Source organism: Phaenicophaeus curvirostris, chromosome 1 (assembly GCF_032191515.1).
Source record: "Phaenicophaeus curvirostris isolate KB17595 chromosome 1, BPBGC_Pcur_1.0, whole genome shotgun sequence".
In the NCBI taxonomy this organism is placed as follows: Eukaryota; Metazoa; Chordata; class Aves; order Cuculiformes; family Cuculidae; genus Phaenicophaeus; species Phaenicophaeus curvirostris.
This window is the reverse complement of record NC_091392.1, coordinates 98430473-98448976: the sequence shown is the minus strand read 5'-3', so window position 1 is coordinate 98448976 and position 18504 is coordinate 98430473. Positions and strand designations below refer to the sequence as shown.

The following is an 18504-nucleotide window of genomic DNA, read 5'->3' as shown; positions in this document are numbered from 1 at the left end:
GAAAACTGTTTCTTTCCTTCACATGTGGAAGCAGTATAGTCCAAGATCAGAGTCTGTTCAACAGCTTTTGCATATGGTCTTTCTCTTAGGGGGGGACCTTGAAGACTCCCTTCTTTGCTCCCCAAAGTAGCCTTGTACATGTTCACGTATCATGCTACTGGGCTGAGTTGTTTTATCGGTGATCTTGGTGAGCTCTTGTGAAGAAAGTAAGGGAGGAAGGAGGAGAGGCAGGTTGTCCAGCTACTCTTCCTCCAGACACCAATCGGGTTGCAGAACTTCACTGAAAGCTTTACTAATACAATTGTTGTTCTGACATTATGTAAAAGTGGTATTAATATTGTGTGACTTTTCAAAGAGCTAGTTAGATTTATAGATAGGTAATAGGGATATTGAAGAAATGACTTCGCAAAGAAAAGAGCACTTGGAACAAAAGAAGTGGAAAACAAGGTGTGCTTTAAGGAAAACAAATCTGAGGAAGGAAATGAAACAGCTTGTGGGAGGTGAGGGAAGATGATACCCTTTGACGTTCCTTAGTGCTGCTGAGGCTCAGCCCCAGAACTGGAACATCCCCCCCTCTGCCTTATTTCATCTTTCTACCAAACAGGACATTGTCAAGTAGCTCAGACCAAAATGCTGATCTGTCTTAAAACTGTGTTTGTCTGCTGGTGAATATTTTCCTGCAGAGCTTTACATAAAACCGTTAAATACTTAATTTACCAAGTTAGCTTCCCCTTTCCTCCCAAATTTCTCTTATCTGTTGTAGGCCCCTCTCTAGCATTCATACTGCCTTTGCTGAATATTGTAGCAGCAGTTACTTAAGTCCTATTCCCTGAATGTGTTAACATTGTGCGTGGATGAAGCTGGCATGTTGTGGTGCTATAGAAATCTGAAATTGTTGAAGAGAAGGAATCCTAAGACCTTGGAGACAGCATGCCAAGGGGCAAACCATAGAGATTGCCCAACACCCTTGAGCCACAGTTTAGGAACGAGAGCACCCATGACAGTGTCCTGAAAACAAGGCAGTTGAGACAAAACCTTTAGTTCTTCCCCCGTTCACTCTCCATGTGTCAGCCTCTGTGACCCTGGTGCTCCCTGCACCCGAGCGAGTCCGAGGGGAAAATGCAATGTGAAAGACTCGGAGATCAGGGCTGCTCCCCATGAGTTCCTAGGGAGCTGGACTGGGCCTCCCTGCGAAACAGGGAAGGGAAGGGATCGCTGCAGAGCCGCCTATGGGTGGTTTGAAGAGGTCTGGAGCAGCGCTGGTCCCTGTGGGGCACCTCGCGTGCCAGCGGTCTGTGGGAAGGACCCGGGCTGTAGCTTCTTCATCCCTGCCAGTGCTGTTGTTCCATTTCCTTCCTCTGTGGTAGTATCTAAGGCTAGGTGTGAGTAGGTGTGGGGTGTTTATCCGCCACAGGTACAGGAGCTGTTGTATACCTCATTTCTAACTCGTAACTGAGTAACTTGCTTTAACTTTCTCCAAACCCTACAGAGTTGCCAAGTCTGCCCTCCCTCCTTTGATTAACACTGAACTCTGGCCTATAGCGCCCCGTGACCTGCAACCTGGGGAGTGACCCCCTAACGCCTCTGAATGTCGCTGCTTAAAAGCTACTGCAAAGTGAGGGCAAATTGCAATCTTATCTTATTTCCTTTGGTTACAAGGGGTCCTCTTGATTAGTCTGTGAATATCCATCCTCTCCCCTCCACTCTCTGTGGGGCTGTGCTGAACTCCAGGGCCCTGATTGCCCTCAGCCCAGCGCTGCGTACACGCTACTCACTTTTTAACATGACCAAAAACAATTAAAAAAAGAGAAATCTCCAAATATTTAATTTTCTTCTTTATTATTTGACAATCCTGTATCCCTTCCCCGCTCCCCAGCCTGGCCAGAAGCTGCGTCCTTAACCCGGTCCATCTTTATTTGAATGTAGTTCCCCTACCCCATGGGAAAGAGAAGCTTTGTCAGGTCACGGTGGCTGCTATAAGTCGGGAGGGGGCGGTTTCTTTGTTTTGTTTTGTTCTTTTAAAATTTCCAGCCAAAACCAAAGATTTCCTAATGATTGTATAAACTCAAAACAAACAAACAAACCAAAGACAAAAGGTGTCTTCAGCACCAAGCCCATCTGTGAGGCTGACCTGGCCTGGGTGAGGGTCTGGCCCTGGCCCCTGGGCTGCCCAGGTGAGGGGCACAGCCCTGCCCGGCCTCGGAAATGCCCTGGGGAGAAACTTGCTGCCCCGGGGCGAAATCCAGGGCGAAGGCGCTGGGAGGGGGCAGCCCGGCTGGGAGCTTCGCAGGTGGGTTGAGGAGCTGAAGACTTGGGTGCAGGATTGGCTGCTCTGCTGGGTGCTTTAACCCTCTGGGGGCTGGGTGATGTTGATTAATACACGCTGAGGTGCACTTCTGAGCTTCCCCCCTCCCCCTGTCACTGCTTGGAAGAGGCTGTCCTGTTGTGAGAAATCCCTGAAAGAAAAAGAAGCAGCTTTTCATTTCTCCTCTAGTTCCTTTTTTCTAGATTTTTTTTATGTTTGCAGCACCACTGTGCAACTATGCATTGTATTTCTCAACCTTTTATGCTAGGTAGATGCCTGTGACTTTTTAACTTTTTTGGGGGGGGATTGCAAATGGAGGAACTTTTTACATGGATCTTTTTAATCTCAGTTGATCGGGGGGTGTTTGGTTCTAGGGTCATACAAGCTCTATCCCAAAGCAAAATCCAAATGTTAATATTATTAGCCTGATGCAGATACCAAAGATAATTTCTTTCCTGCAGAACCTTAGACTTGTGTATTAAGTACGATTACCCAGCACTTGCATTAGTCTAACCTCAGTAATTCCAAAGCTTAGATGTATATTTTGGTATATTTCTGGGATATTAAAAAATTGTCGTTTAAATTCTTGTTTGTTTCAGTGTAATGCTCTTAAAGTCATAGCATGGAAATAACTGAACTTGTCCTATTCTTAGTAGTTTGAAATAATAGTATTTTTGTATGTTTTGGGTGTGTCTATGTATGTATTAACATAACAGTTTTCACTGCCTAGGTGTTCATAAATGAAAAAAAAACAACTGATGGTTTTTAAACTGTACATAATATTCCATGAGGAATTTCCACCAGACCGCCAATTTGGATCACATTTTCACTGACGGCCGCTCCCAACTGGGATTCTTTCCTTCTTTTTAAAGAGACAGCATGTTCTTTTATTTTTTTTCCCCATTGACCTGAGGCTCTTTCTCAGCGTGAAGGGGTTTTCACTGTTTTTAAGGGATGGGCCAAAGAAGGTGTACCTTAAATTTTGTCTTGAGCAAATACTTAACACATTAGTTCGAAAACTAACCCTTTGTTTGAAAAATCAGGTGTTGAAGAACAAGCCTTTTCATTTAAATTTATCTAAGTCCGGCAATAGTTTTCCGGGAGACAATGAGTTGTGAATGTCTGTGGCGTCTGGGCAGTCCCTTTTTGCTTCATTTCTAAATAAGAGACGTTTTCAGTCTTAATGTTTTCACTAGGCTGCGCAACTGCGTACTTACTTACACTGGCTGGGAGGTTTATTTCTCTTGCCCTTCCTCATACACTGCATTTTTACGCTTCAGGTCAGCAGAACACTTGAAATCAAGGGCCATATGGGAATACCCATACCCAAACGCAACCCAAGCTTTTCTTGAGACTGAAATGTGAGAGTCCCACACATTTCAAAACCTCACTGATCACACTAGGGGTGAGGAGGAAGGCGAAATGCTGTCTCTTTAAAGATGTCCTTTATTATTATTATTATAATTATTATTATTATTATTTTCCCAGTGGTTGCCTACAGATAGCTGTAGGCATTGAGAGATTGTGTAGATTACAGTAAATCAGAATGAAAAGGTAGATTTTGTGTAGATGCATTTGTCTGCTGTAATTTTTTATATATATTAAACTTACTGTAATTGTACAGTTCATTTCTGTTGTAAACATCATTAAACCATTTTCCAAGTGTTTTAACATGTATGCGCTTGTTTGTAGTTTTTCAAATGTGTCAGGGGAAGGCTAATTCCCCTTCCTCCAGTGTGTCAAATGGGGTCAGCAGAGCGTCCTTTCGTGCTGTCTTGTCAAAATGGAGGAGAGCCCAGGTATTTTTGAACTCTCCTTGAAGCTTTTGTTTTACCTCTGTATTACCAACTCCTCTCCTAAAAGAAGAAACGGCTTTGGTTGCTCTATGAATGCAAAGAGAGGACTTGGCTCACACCCACGCAGAGTGTCCCCAAAACAAGTGTTGGATGCTTTTTGAAACAAAGGTATATTTTTATATATAAAGAGCATAAAGGTTTGGGTTTGTTTTTTTCCCTAAGAATTTCTTCCCTGTTGTTTAGTCGTTGGTATTTTATGACTGCCAAAACTTTTGACTTCCACATCTTGCCAACAGGGTTATCATGATTTAAAAAAAAAAAATATATATTTTCAATATTCTCTGTTCTTACATCAAGGACCAGAGTGCTCTGCAATAGCAAATTTACTGCAGTTTTCAGCTCAGATGTTTATGGCATCAGCCACTTTTCAGATTTTTCTTGTCATTGCAGAAGAGCAGCAGGAAATTCTTTGCAAGCAACATTCATTGCCATGCGTGGGATTTCTTGGTTAACCTTCTTTTTGCGCTATTTTGGAGTCTTTGGAATATTCTTCTAATGCTACAGGCACCTACTGCAGCTGGTGTTCTACTGCTTAGGAAGTTGGGCGCAGCCTTGTAATTCACGTAACGGCAGGTTCAGCAAGTTTTTCTGCTGTTAACACAGTCCCTTAAGAAGTGGAAGAATATTCCAAAGACTGGAATATTTTTTGTCACTGGCAACGCTAAGGATGCAACAGGAGGTGGGTGTCTGTTATACTTGGGCTTACAGCATTTCTCCAATTCCCATCCCGCCTCCCACAATCTGTTTAGAAGCTCCCATGGGAACAGTGCTCTCCTCAGCTGGCCTTGAGGGCGCTGCTGGGTGTAAATTAGTCCAGCTGCCCCCTGTGTGCCAGCTGCTGAGCTCTATCCCTCCCCACAGCTGTTCACTGCACACACGCACGCGTCTTTGATGCTAACTTTTATTAATTCATCAAAAATGCGTTACATAAATGCTGAACTAGTATCTCTTTGGAATGATATGGGCATCATCTTTGAAAGGTGACCTGATGATAGGCTGGTTTGGAATCTATATTCACATTGGCTTCTGTACAGTTCCCATCACCTGGAAGAGGCAGGCTTGGTGTGTTTCTGACCACACCAGCTTTTACAAGGGAGCCTGTTCTGCTGTGATAGTTGTAGATGCTGATGCAAGAGGACAAGTTTCAGCCAAATGGGATTCTCTGGGGGGAGTTTTCCTGGCTTTTTCAGTATTACTTTCTTTATCAGAGTCTATTCTGCTTATTTCCATTGTTACAGGGCTATCTTCCACCCTCTGAGAGGTCTCTTACCCAGGTCACCTGGCTCTTGTTTCACTCCAGGTGCTGGAGGGGTGGCAAAGCCATTGCTTGATCTTTCCTTGGGGCTTAGTGCTCGTTCTCTTCACATTGAAAACCTGCCATTCAGCCTCTGGCCTTCACTACAGTAACATCGCTTTCTACAATGAAAGAAAGAAGTTGTCCCCCACTCAAGCTGTTTTTAAAAGGTGAAGTTGAAGCAAAAAAGTTTAGCTGGCCTGTGTCAAATAGACTTAAATACTACAGGAAATAACTACAGCCCTATCTCTACAAGTTCTTTAAATGCAATAAAACCATAATTACATGTGTTGCTACCCCTGGGAGGCAGGTGGGAGCTGTGGGAACAGCTGTGTTGGTAGGTGTGGTCTGGTCCCACCACACAAATCTTGGAAAAATCGGTCTTCTAACCAGTTTGTGGAAACAACTTTACAGGTATGTACATCTTCATGGCTAAAGCTTGCAGTTACATGATTCAAGTGGGAAGGGAGAAGGGGCTGACCAAGTCCAGACGTATTCCCTCTGTGCACCAACCAAAGCAGATTGTTGAACTGAGAAAACAGCGCTTGTTCTGGATGAAAAAGGCTTTCCCTTCTCTCCTCCCCAAAGCAGGTGGGCATCTCTCAGCCTTGCCCATCCCCTCCGTCACTCCCTTTTAGCGAGGGGGCAGAGGCTGCATTTGGAGAGCATCGTAAGTGTCCTTGGTCGCCGTACTGAGTCCCTGAAAAAGAGAAAAAAACAGGTGAGGTACCAGCGTGAGTGAGCTGGGTGGTTCTCCCAAGCTGACTGGTCGGGAACAGGGTGGCAGGGGCTCAGCGTGATAATTTGTTTTGGTTTTTTTTAACAGAGGTTTTTACTCATGAGTGATTCCTTAAGTCTTTGCATGGTGTCAATAGCTGTCGCTTACCTAAAGGCAAGATGCATCCTGAGTAACTATTAGGAATGTATGACTACGCAACTCATCCTGACCCCTTATGTAGCTCTTTAGAGTACATTTCATTTGCATACTATGGACTAGTAAGATGCGCTAGTCAACTTTGTCTGCTAAGTAAATACATAGACGTCAAATCCTGAACTTTGCTCTCTGGACTTCACTTTAATTTCTTAGGGAAGTCAGGTGCGACTCCAGGTAAGTTGGTAGATGGCTGCAAACCCTGGGAAGCATCCCCTCGCAGCCTCTCCTGCAATGCAGCAGTCCTGCCAGCCTGCTCTGATGGGATAAAAGAACTACAACATGTGAGTGACAGATCCCTGTTGCGGTTGTGGAACCGACTGCTCTGAGAGCAGAGTGGCAGAGCCGCAGGTCAGCCCAGGAGGCTGCCGGAGCAGAGGGAACTGGGGCTTCCAGAGGGAGGGTTTAGTAAGACACGTGGTGCCTGCTTGTAGAACTACTACCTACTCTTCACTCCTCTGCTATGAATATTTATTGAGGTACTGAATACACTGGTGAGATTGTGCTTGTCATCAGCTGCCTGGGACTGTCAGTCAACAGGTTTGGATGAAAGGTACCATTAGCCACAAATAAGCCGCCTCCCTGGCATGTGCTGCATCAGAACGTTTTAATGCATATTTGAATTTTATCATGTCAGTGACAATGTACAGGCTTCTACAGGAAGTAAATTGCATTTTAAAACAATTAAGTGTGGTGGTCCCAGTAGGTCCCCATGATGGACTCCTTGCAACAGTGAAACTCCCCGGCGCAGCACCAAGGGCCTGGAGGTGCTGACCAGGCTGTGCTCTTCACGCTCTCAGGAAAAGGACTAAGCCACCAATGCTTCGAGTTACGACCGCTGTTTGGCCACCCGAAGGTTTCCGTTGAAGCAATAAACTATTCGGTGGTAGAACTGTACACACCATCTGCTGCTGTCAAAAGGTGGTTCTCCAGGAGGAAAGACTAGGGAAATGGTTCTCTTGCCAGAGCCGCTGAACAAGTGTTCCTGCCAGTTGTATTTCGAACTTGTAGCTGCTTTATCACAGCACTAGTAGTGTGGTCTTTGCCCTGAATCAGGGTACCTCTCCTCAGAAAGGCCCTTCGAAAGCTCTGCTTCATCAAGCATCCTGAACAATGTGGTCAGCTAGGAAACTACAGGCTACAATTAAGCCACAAAGACAGAAGAGGGGAGCAGGTGCTCAATGTGTTGCCTTACCTGGTAAACACCTTCATTCCCTTTGCCTCGCCGCCTTTGCTGCTTTGGGAAAGAAAAACAAGCATAGATTAAAGGGTGCTTTTCCAATTACACACAAGGAAAGAAACCCTTGCCTTCTCCTGTCCTGTACTGAGGGTGAGCAGCTGCACTTGGCCTGGACACCCTCTGCGCAGGAGGGAAAGCACCTGATAGGGCTGGACCAGCCCAGACATGCTGCAAGGGCTGCAGGAGGAGAAAACAGCGAGGATGACAAACAGAAAAGGACATTATTTTGGTTTGCTAACATGTTTTCCTGTCGTACTGTTATAATGCTGCTATTTCTTTGATTTGCTGTATGCACAGAGATGTGGCAGCGTTCCTATAGACACTGATTATTTTGTGAACTGAAGGCACATCTGGAAGAAACAGAGCTGCATAATTTGAGTTGCTACATGTCAGCTGGTGTCCAAGGGACTGGACAGGGTGAGTGGATGGGTGAGTAGATTTGCCAGCATGCACTTGGTAAACTGCCTAGGTGTTCAAAGGAGATAAGGCAGCCTGAGGCCAAAGTCACACAGGATTCAGTAAAATAGGGACTGGGACTGTCGTGGTACAAGCAGAGCACACAAACAAGGCCACTCAGACCAGCCAGGTACAAAGAAAAACCTCCTCCTTGCACCCCCTTCTGCTGCATTCCCAGGGATATGAGCAGCTGCCAGGGAAGGCAGGCACGTTACACGCAAGATTGCAATTTCCAGGTGAGAAGCAGGGACAGCAGAGCCTAAAGCCCCCTGGATGGAGGCCAGCACGCCAACCCCATGGCTGGCCACTACTGCAGAGTGTGGACTCTGTCACCAACACGTGGCAAGGAGTAGCGCTGGCCACAATTAAAATTGCAGCGGCCTGTTAAATGGTCAAGTGTCTTGAATGGAGCAAAGGGTTTGGTGTTCCTGTCCTCCCAGTCAAAGGAGTGTTCATAAAAACATGGTGAGACTTCATAGACCCGTAGCTTGTAAACTAGACTTGACTATGGAAGAGGGGCATTAGAATAAAAAAAGGGAGGAGGGGGATGAAACGTTGGTTGTTGCTTCAGCATTTCTCAACACTAAACTTTGTTTTGAAATGTCCTTTTTTCACTTTTCAGAGGGAAATGTGAGGTTACACACAAGGCACTTTGACATAAAATGGAATGTGAGTGGTCACACCAGTTCTTCATTTAGCTATAAACAGGGATGTTTTCTTTTCAACACAAGCTTCCCTCCCCCCGCGGCTGGTGCACAGAGCTAAAACCCTCCATTTGCTGCCGGCTTGAGACAGAACTGATCCGTTCCTTCTGAAAAAAATGAAAGTGGAGGTGGGGAAAGGAGAAATGTTTTGCCTGTTACTTGCCTGGAGAAAGGCACAAGGAGGAGCTTGCAAATGCATGCTTGTGCCTATAAAGCAGAGCAGCCCATAGAGGGGAAATCGAACCTCCAGCTCTGAACTGCTCTGGAGGAGGACGCTCAGCTAACGTGAGTTGCTGGGTCACAGACGTCACCATAGTTGAAATCAGACATTTCCCTCAACAATTCCTCACCCATCTCATGCCCTCTGCTTCCTCAGCTGTGGTCAGAATTGTTCTGTCCAGAAGTTGAAATATTTCTTCTTGATATTATCCAATCTGCCCAGGGACGCTGCTGGTGTAGGGGCTGTGTTAGTAGTACTGATGGGACAAAGCTTGCTGCCTGATCTCTGCTTTGTTTTACGGCTGCTGTAATGCTATAGCTATGCATCTTATTTACTGCACCAAACACACCAATAATTGCACAAAATGGGTGCCAGCTCTCAGTGGTGCCGCAGGGGGACTTCCTTGTGCAAGGCAGCTGCGTGTTCAGGGCTACTGCTCTGGAAGGGAGCGGCCACAAGGAATTTTTCATACCAGGCTTTCATCGGGAAGGAAAGTAGCACTCACCTCCCCCTTCATTCCGATTTCACTGTATGCCTCACCCATCTTGTCCTTCTGCAGTGACTGCAAACAAAGAGAAAGAGCCAACGTGTTACTAGAAAAGCCGAGCCAGCCCCTGGGTGACTGACTGAGCCCCAAGTCTGTACTTCTGGGGCTGCCTTGCCTTCCAAACTTCAATATATTCCAGAGAATAAAGGACAGTGGTGGGACTTAGTTGATTTGTGCTTAAGTAGGTGCTACACGCGATTAAACCTGCAAAGCATATCAATACAACCTCATCTCCAAATGCTTTAATGAGTACAACTCAACCCTCAGCCAGGCCATTTACCTAGACCAGCTGCCAGACACTACGATCAAAGCTCTCCAAAGAAAAGCTTTAAGCAGCATTAGTTCAGGAGACAAACCCCAATGTGCACCTCGGGCCCAAGGAAAAGGCAAGTCTAACACTGCAGGGTGAAGGTTAGTAAAGAGGAGCTCTTCCTTCCTTCATGTGGGGAAGTAGTTCCCAGATGCTTGTGACCAACTGTGATCAGTGACTCTGACTCAGTAATGACAAAGTCCAGTCTTGGAAACAAGATTTATTGTCAGCAAACACCAACCACCAAGTTAAGACACAAGCTTTAGCATTCGCATATCTATCCTTCAGAGCACAGAGAACTAAATGAAGAGGCTCCTAATCAGCCACTCTTAGATGCAATGGCATTTGGCCTTTGCCAGAGAGCAGTCAGAGGCTGCAGAACAAGCACATAAAATACTGCAGTGTCAGTCACATGGGACGAATGTTGACTCAACAGTAATGGTTAACGGAAAGGGAGCAGCAGGTATCTTGATCTAAATTATTTTCCCACCTGCCAAAGTTTTTCTCCTACCATGGAGAAAGGAGCAGAACTTTTCTAAGCAAAAAGGAGAGGGTAGAAGGGAAGAGAAATCTTTGAAAGCAGCTGTTAAGTTTGAACCAAAGGTGAAATTGTGTAGGGGGAGAAAAAGTCTCCTATGAAATACACTCGTATTTCTAGTCATGCGTCTCTATCCTCTCCCTCCATTTCTCTCTACTTACAGTGTAGACGGTGTCTTGAGGGTTCCTTCTTCTCTGCTGTAAAACAAAAGAAGAAAGTTGCCCACGTGTTGCGCTGCCAGCATCCCCCATCACCTTGTATGTGCCACTGCATTTGTTCTAAGGCTCAGCTACAGCTGTGGATGGACCGTACCCATTATCACCCACCTTGCCTCTACCCATAAGGCTCTGTTTAAACCATTTGTTCCCTGAAAATTAAATTAATTTTAATAATTGATAAGACTTATCTCTTCTCTGCTCCATTCCTACAGCTGTCACCTGCAGACAAGCCCTATGTGCCAATGAAGAAGGTTTCCCCTCCCTTTTCCTTTGAAACTGTTGGGCTCTGCAGCAGAAAGGGTTGTTTTGGCTGCTGCTTTGCTTTGTTGGCTCTTGTTTCGCAGCACCACGTGCAGCGAGCTCTCTTGAAACACCCACTCCTGCCTTGCCTGCTCCACATCCGCCCCGGGGCTGGGTGTCACTTCTTACTCTGGGTGGCTGCAAGCTCTTAGCAAAGTGACAAGGGGGACGTAAGGAGTGAAGATCAAAGGGAAGGGAGGAAGGTTTACTCCTGCCTCTGCCACACTGCCAGCCACCTGAATTACTACACAGAATTTGCCGTTCGCTCTCCAGGAAGGCCTTTGTGCTTAGCAAACACACGATGACTGCTGGCATGTCTGAACAGTGGTTTGACGTGAGAAGGAAGGAACCAGATTAAAAGAAAGAAGGCGCGCGTGTGGGAGGAAGTTACCTGGTGTCTCCCACCCAGCTCAGGGTCTGCACCTCGCTTGGCCCCCAGAACATCATATTCATCTCTCTGTCCACGGGACAGTTTCTGAAACAAGGAAGCAAAAAGCAGTGACGGATATTACGATCATGAGAAAACAGATCTCGACTTAACACAGGAAAAGAAAGGGAACCCAGTTTGGTGTCCAACTTCATGAGTACAATAACTAACTGAGCTAGAAATTATTTTTAACCCTTAATGCAACTGTGAACAAAAATGTCTACGACTAAGCCATGGAAATGGCAGAGTTGTCTGCGTGGCACAAAACTGCATTAAGAACCTTTCTTAAGAAGAAAGGAGCTGAAAAGGAGCGAGCATGAGGGGGAGGAACTCTGACTTTCATGTTTTCTCTCCCACTGGGGGGTGAAGATCCATAAGCCTGACTTTTTCTTGCAGAGTAGCTTGTCTAAATCTGCATCAAGAAACTATAGAAACCTTACGCCCAACACATTCCTTATCTGGGAAAAGTTTTCTTGGAACACGGCAAAGGAGAGATTTCAGGTCACATAACACAGTTGGCAGTGTTGCTGAAAAGGTGATGGGCAACACTCCTTAAACTGGAAAAAATGCATTAGTCTTCATACATTACACAGTTAAACAGCAGAACTCATCACAGGATGTGGCTATAGTCAAAAGCGTGAGAGGAAAAAAAATAAAATCAAAAGGCAGCTCGACATAGCAGAAATAGCTAGAGCGTAATGCTGCTGTGAGAGAGAAACATAGCTAGGAAGGACAGGCAGGGTCTTTGTCCTCTTTCACTGCCTTAAAAGCCATCTGAATCTGTCTCTGATCAGAGCACAGAGGATGAAGTACGGCTCTGGCATGAGCTGGTACAGCAGGTTTCCTGCTGCAAGGCAACAGGAAAGCTCAGGGGATGGAGAGGGCTGGGCTGTCATGACTCAGGCTCCACACCTGATGATACGAGAGCTACAGTTGTCCAAAGTCAGCAACACAGCATTACTGGGCGTTTGCCCTTTCTCCAGCCCACATCAAATAACATCAGCAACACGGGCAGCCACGTGCCTGCGAGTCACCCCAGGAATGGCCATCGGTGAGAGCTGCAAGCCACACGCAGAGGGCTGGGCACAAACTTGGGGCGCACGTGCCTATATAACAGCCCCGTGTCCTCACACACGTGGGGCTCTCACAGGTGTCTGAGGTGGTGCGGTGCACCAAGCCCTGTCTCTGAACCGGGCTGGGCTCCTGGGCTGCCTTCAGCTCAGCGGAGCAAATCTCCATTTCTCTAGCATCCAGCCAGGAAAGTGACAGAGGGAAGCTGCCCTGCTCTGGTTTTATCTTTCCTCCTTACAGCTGCTGTGCTGCACACAGTGCTTGCATCCGAAGGTTTTCTGATCCACAGGCAGTTCACTATCTCTAAGCACTGAGGAAGGTCTGTCTGGGCAGCAGATTCAAAAGCAAACAGACCCAGTAGTTACTTACATTATACAGATCATCTTGGCCTGGTTGCAGCTGTGGGTCAGAGGGCTGGCTAAGCTGGAAGAGAGAACATGCCATGAGCAGAGAGACAGTGGCTTCCTTCAGTCCTTTTGTTCCCTCTCTTCTAGAAGTTACTCACATCACAAACAGGGCAACCCCTAAGCAGCCAACCCGTGCCGCTGACTGGGCTTCAGGCAACACAAGCCGCTGCTGCACTGACACTTTTAGCTGTATGCCAGCTTGCTCCCAGCAGCCAAACCATTCTACTTGCACATAACACCAGCTCACAGCTCCCTAAAGCACCTGGGTTCATCCCCTCCCCACCTGTCCGTTTTGCATTATTCTATCATAATCCTACACTATCCAAAGTAGCTCTATCAGGCTATAAAATCATAATTGCAGACTGTGTGAAGAAGAACTGAGCATCTGGGACAGCTCACAACAGAAAGCACCTCCTGAGACCCCAGTCCTCTAGTGAAAGTTCTGTCTGTGAAGTTCCTTGATGTCCTGAGTTTCAGTGGGTGCAGGGGATCCCTGCATCCCTGAGGAACAGCACCCAGCTCGTGGGGCTGCAGTGCCACCACAGTAGGTTCATGTGAGTGGCAATGAACCGGTAGGTAAAGGGTTGCCCTTCTAAAGTCACTCTTTGCCTCAGCTCCTCACAATACTGAAGAGCAGTCAATTGCTAAGCGAAACTCCCGGGTAAAAGGAGCAGTTTTAGGTCAGCGAGAGCAGCTACTTTGTATTCCAGCCCTTTCAAAAAACAGTGTCAAATGACACTCTGTATTGCTTTAACCTTCTTAAGTTATTAACAGACGTTAAAATCTTTACTAAAAGTAAAGTTCTAGAAGGGTTTGTATTTAGGTGCAGCATAAACTTGACTGTTTTTTAAAAATCATATTTGTAGTAACTATGTTACTTTTGACACCACCCTCCCCCTGAAAGTTCTCTCAGCTCTCCATCACATTACATTATCTTCTTTCGTGGAAGTGCGCTAAAGCCTCTGTCTCCCTAGATGAGGCACCGCTGCTGGATGGTAACAACGACCCATCAAGTTGTGTCTGTCCCACCTCAGTGACTCCTTTCCCCTGGCTGTTGGGGTTATACCATTTGCATCATCAAATTCGTACTATCAGACATATCTGACTTCTTGAGGCATTTTAATACACCCCTTGTGAGCTCAGCATTTATCTTGAATTTACTTTCAGTAAATACTCTCCTCTCTTTCCAATGAGAATGCACCATAATACTCTCCTCTCTTCCCCGCTATCCATGAGCCTTCAGAAAGAACTCCCCGAGACTGCTCAGGGTTGCACCGGAATAGGAGGAAAAAAAACCCAAAAAAACAAAACCAAAGAAGATAAAATAAGAAGATAGAAAGATCTTATTTTAAGAGCTACGCTTCCTCTCCACCCCCACTCTCCAGCTAAGCCAAACTTGATCACACCACCAAAGCACAAATGCATCAGCGTTTGGATAGACTGACCTTTGTTTTCACGAAAAGGGCTGTTATGACGATTGCGTAAATGAAGAGGAATCCATCCAGTAAGTAGCAGAGTCTTGGGTCTGTCAGTCCAAGAACTGGTACAGCACCTGTGCAGAAACATCAGATACATCAACAAACAAGGCCATTTGCATCACCGTGTTCTTGACACATAAACGTGGTGACACTACATGGCACTACATGAAAAAATAGCCAGTGTGAGGACCAGTCTGTCCATTTGCAAAGGACATGGAAATTTTAACAAGAACTATAGAATTAATTAGCTTGGAAGGGAACACTGCAGGTCCAACCCTCTCTCTAAACAGAGTCACTTAGACCAGGCTGCCCAGCCAGCTGAGTTGGAGTATCTCCTAGGACAGAAATGTTTGCAACCTCCCTCAACTAATCAAGGGCGTTTTCGCCCAGAGCTTCCCACCTGCAGAGTCTGGGCTCTGCTCCCCGCAGCTCACAGGCATGGGCCAGGGAGCAAGCACAGGATCTGCATGGAGATAACCAAGGATGGCTAACTCAGCAGTCACTGCAAGAAAGCCTCACAATAAGAATTTGTTGTCCAGGAAAACCCAGCAGAATCTCCTAATAGGGATTCCTTCATCAACTAAAACGTGTATATGTGAGAGAAAATGCATCCTTTTGGACAAAATTTTAGGGAAGGGCTTCTCAGGACAAAATTTTATCTTAAATGAAAAGAAAGATCAACACCACAATAGCTGGCTGGAAATCCAGGCTGAAATTTCTGCTTTACTTTATTGAGAAGAGGCATTTGAAAGTGCCTTTCCCGTATCCCAGGTTATGTATTGTAACCATAAAGCTACAGGGTCTTTGTGAGGTTTCTCTTCAGCTCCTCATGTGGGGATGCTGGAGGCCGTTAATCATGAGAAGGGAACTGTGGGCAGGTGAGAGAGAGACTTTTAACCCCAGATGTCAGGACACATCCATGAGACACTCTAAAGTGCTTTGTGTTTGAGAGGAAAGTTATAAACCTGAAGTCCCTCTGTACAGGAGTCTCAACAGGCTGTCTCTTGTTAAAGGATTCCCCCCCTCAAAGATTTTTATTTTTTATTTGTTTTTAAAAGAAATGTTAAAACTTTGCTGAAGGAGAAAAATCTGCTACTGCCTTAATTGAAAGCTCAATAAAATTTGTACTTGGAAGCTGTTGATGTTCATTTCCTAGCTGATATTGCATATGTTTGTACCCTAACTTCATCAAGTGGGGCACAGAAACATCGTTTGTTTTCAGCAGCTAGAACTGATGAAACTGCCCCTGTACCTGTTCATAAACACATAGTGAGTTCCCACATTATCTGAAATAAAAAAATTCAAGACAAGAAGTCTAACCATAGTCCAAATAAACAGCTCCAGAACCAACCTCCAAGGAAAGGCTACGTTGCACAGTTATTGAGAAAAAAAAATCACTTAAAAAAGGAATATAAGCTGTGCTTTGTACAAAGAATTGGAGGGACTTCAAAAAGAGAAAGGCGAAGATGATCAAGAGCCTGTGATGCCCTTCAATGAAGATAAATTGAAAAGAATTGTTATGATTCATCTCCTTCCTAAGGTGAACAAAGCATGGCAATTCCTGTTAACCACATGTGTTGGAAGGTAGTTGAAATGCTTAGTACAGTGCTTCAAGGTGCTGAGTTGCTCCAGTGCGGAGCATGGGACCATTCAGAACGCTGGGGTTTCTGCCCAGCCCTTTGGGCCATACTGACAATTTCAGTAGAAGCAGCTTGCAGATGACATTCAGGCAGTGCACGCTCATCACCCCAAGGAAGCCTCCTTCACAGAAATAAAACTAACAATGATGGCCTTTCACGCTGCCCGAGTGTGCAGTTTGTATAAAGTGTGACTGAAAAGCTGTGCCTGAGTACCTGGTAACGTCCGTTCTCAAGCAGATGATGATAGAATCCCTGGTCCCACTGAAAGCCTACCAGAAAAAAACCCCCAGCATTTCCAAAGAGTAGAATTGTTTGCTTGTCTGAACTAGGAGTTTGCTTTTTTTTTTTCCTAACTCATGTTTAGAAACAAATCCATGGAAATAAATCAAGATCCTAGATGGTTTTCCTTTTTCCCTTCCATTTCTATTATTTTAAAAGTAAGGTTCAAAGCACTTCATAAACAATAACCTTCACCACATTTTTTTTTTCAGGATTATAAAACCTCATCTGCATGGGGGGAATGGAGACAGAGGGATTAAGTTATTTATTTGTCTGATGATGTATATTAAACCAACAAACAAGCTGAGATTATCTTCCTGGAGTTTTTCTTCTAAACAGTCACAGGATACTATTTTATGTCAGAATTGTTTCAACACAAAACCAGCTTGAATTGCACTAGACTTGGTAGCTAAAATGCAGTGCTGAGGAGTACAGCTGTACAGCATCCAGAGGCAATTTGTTTCTAGTAGTAATTCAGCTGCTCTCATGCAGCACAGCCGTCTGCCCCAGCATCCCCTGGCCTTGAGCTGGACGTGCCCACAAGCAGCTCAGGGTTTTCCAGTCCTGAGACCAGATTAGAAACACTATGTAAGGAAGGTAAATAGTTCAGCACAGAGCCAGAGAGCCTGGAGGTATCTGAGATGCTGCCGGAAAAGGCTTTGAGGATCCTGGCCCTGACTCTCCTCAGCCTATACCAAAGCAGGGCATGTTCACACTGTCGTGTTAAGTTGGGTATTTCTCCAGTTCTAATAAATCCCCCAGACCAAGAGGAACTCAAGCAGAGGATGTAGAGGACTATGGAGGACAAGTAAGAGTGTAGGGGACTTAGCTCCCCATCAGTTGTGATGGACCTTGGCTGACTCTGTGGAGCTGACCAGGTGCCTGTGCAGCGCTTATCTGGTGCAGCCTGGCCTCCGGCACCCTTGGTAATGAACTAAAATGCCTAATAAGGGAAATCCTGCTAGACGCTGTCTGGCTGCGATGGTTTCTGGAAAAAAAATGTGAATTGAGACAACGATAAAGTGCAACGTCTAGAAACAAACCAAGAATATTAAGTAGTTCACATGTTTTCCTTCCCTAATAGGGTTGATTTCTGCATCTATTTTAAAAAAATGTACAAAGCACTTTCTGAACAATAACCTTTGCAATAGCTTTCTGGATTAGAAAGCAAGAGAGAAAACGACAGAAGATATGAAGCTTTTTGAAATAAAGGTCAAAAAGATACGAAGCGTAATGAACAAGTGGCAGTTAAAACACTAGCATCCACACATGTGAACAGGATCAACTCAGGTTTTTAAATCACTAGAGGAGGGGTTTCTGCCTCTGGACATAAAGAAAGCCAGTCCCTTAAGCACCACTGAAATGTCCCCTCTACCTCCCATCAGCCCAGAGCCACGGATTGAGGGGCTGAGGCCAAGGTCGCACTGCTGCGGTGGATGGGATGGTGACCGGAGTTAGGTAGAGGTGAGCCCGCCGGGCTCGAGGGAGCCGTCACATTCAGCTGCTTCATGCAGAGCAGAGCACAAAAGATAAACATTTCACTGATAATCCCCACTCTATTAACCTTACAGGTTACCCAGGGCCCACCACAAGTTGCACGGCACCTTTTCAGTATTCATCTAGCAGAGTTTTATCAGTCCAAATTTCAGTTTAGTAAAATATAGTACAGTTTTAAAGCAAGATGCCTAAGTACAGGCACAGCTCATGCCACAGGCCAGCAGGGAATACACTGTAAAGGATGTCAAGCTTGCTGCTTAAACGTGGCTCAGACAAACAGCATCTCTCTCTCCAGGCATCAAAAAGGAGTTGAGTCACAAGCTGACATCTAGGTACCCAAATACACCAGGGCTTAAGGATGAGGTCAAAGTGGTGCTCTCACTCAAGAGGGAAGCAAGCTCTGGAAGAATAACAATTAGGAAGTTTGCACTTAGCCTTGCTCACCACGTGCTCCTGTGCAAGCAGCTGCACAGCTAGATCTCCCATTGCACAGTGGGGATGACATTTACTCATAGACCCCCACGATGTTGAAGAAACCAGAAAGAACTACGCAACTTACATTTCTGAGGGGCGTTTGTACAGGAAAAGCTGTGGAAAGCCTCATGCAAGGAGCTGACAGGCTGAGGACCGGCAGAGCCACAGCAGGTGAGGCAGCAGGAAAGGAAGCGGGGTCAGTGAGGGGGGCACTACTACAGTGTTTTGTGACAAGGTTACTATCCCTTCTCAATCCCAAACCTTGGGTGCCTGCCACCATCATTTGGACTCTTCCCCAGGCTGCGCTTCTGC

At 45.7% G+C, this 18504-nt stretch overlaps 1 protein-coding gene across 2 annotated transcripts in view; it reads right to left on the bottom strand.

The window, feature by feature from the left end:
- Window positions 1-5062: 5062 nt before the first annotated feature.
- Window positions 5063-18504, bottom strand: part of CD247 (CD247 molecule) — a 56665-nt gene continuing 43223 nt past the window's right edge. The window contains exons 2-8 of one of the 2 annotated variants that reach the window (XM_069849919.1): window positions 14270-14376; window positions 12787-12840; window positions 11311-11394; window positions 10563-10598; window positions 9512-9568; window positions 7582-7623; window positions 5063-6155 (exon numbers count right to left, since the gene is read on the bottom strand). In XM_069849919.1, the coding sequence (XP_069706020.1) occupies window positions 6090-6155; window positions 7582-7623; window positions 9512-9568; window positions 10563-10598; window positions 11311-11394; window positions 12787-12840; window positions 14270-14376 (446 nt within the window). In that variant the 3' untranslated portion in view covers window positions 5063-6089. The remainder of the gene's footprint in view (window positions 6156-7581; window positions 7624-9511; window positions 9569-10562; window positions 10599-11310; window positions 11395-12786; window positions 12841-14269; window positions 14377-18504) is intronic. The other variant, XM_069849920.1, reaches the window with a different exon arrangement.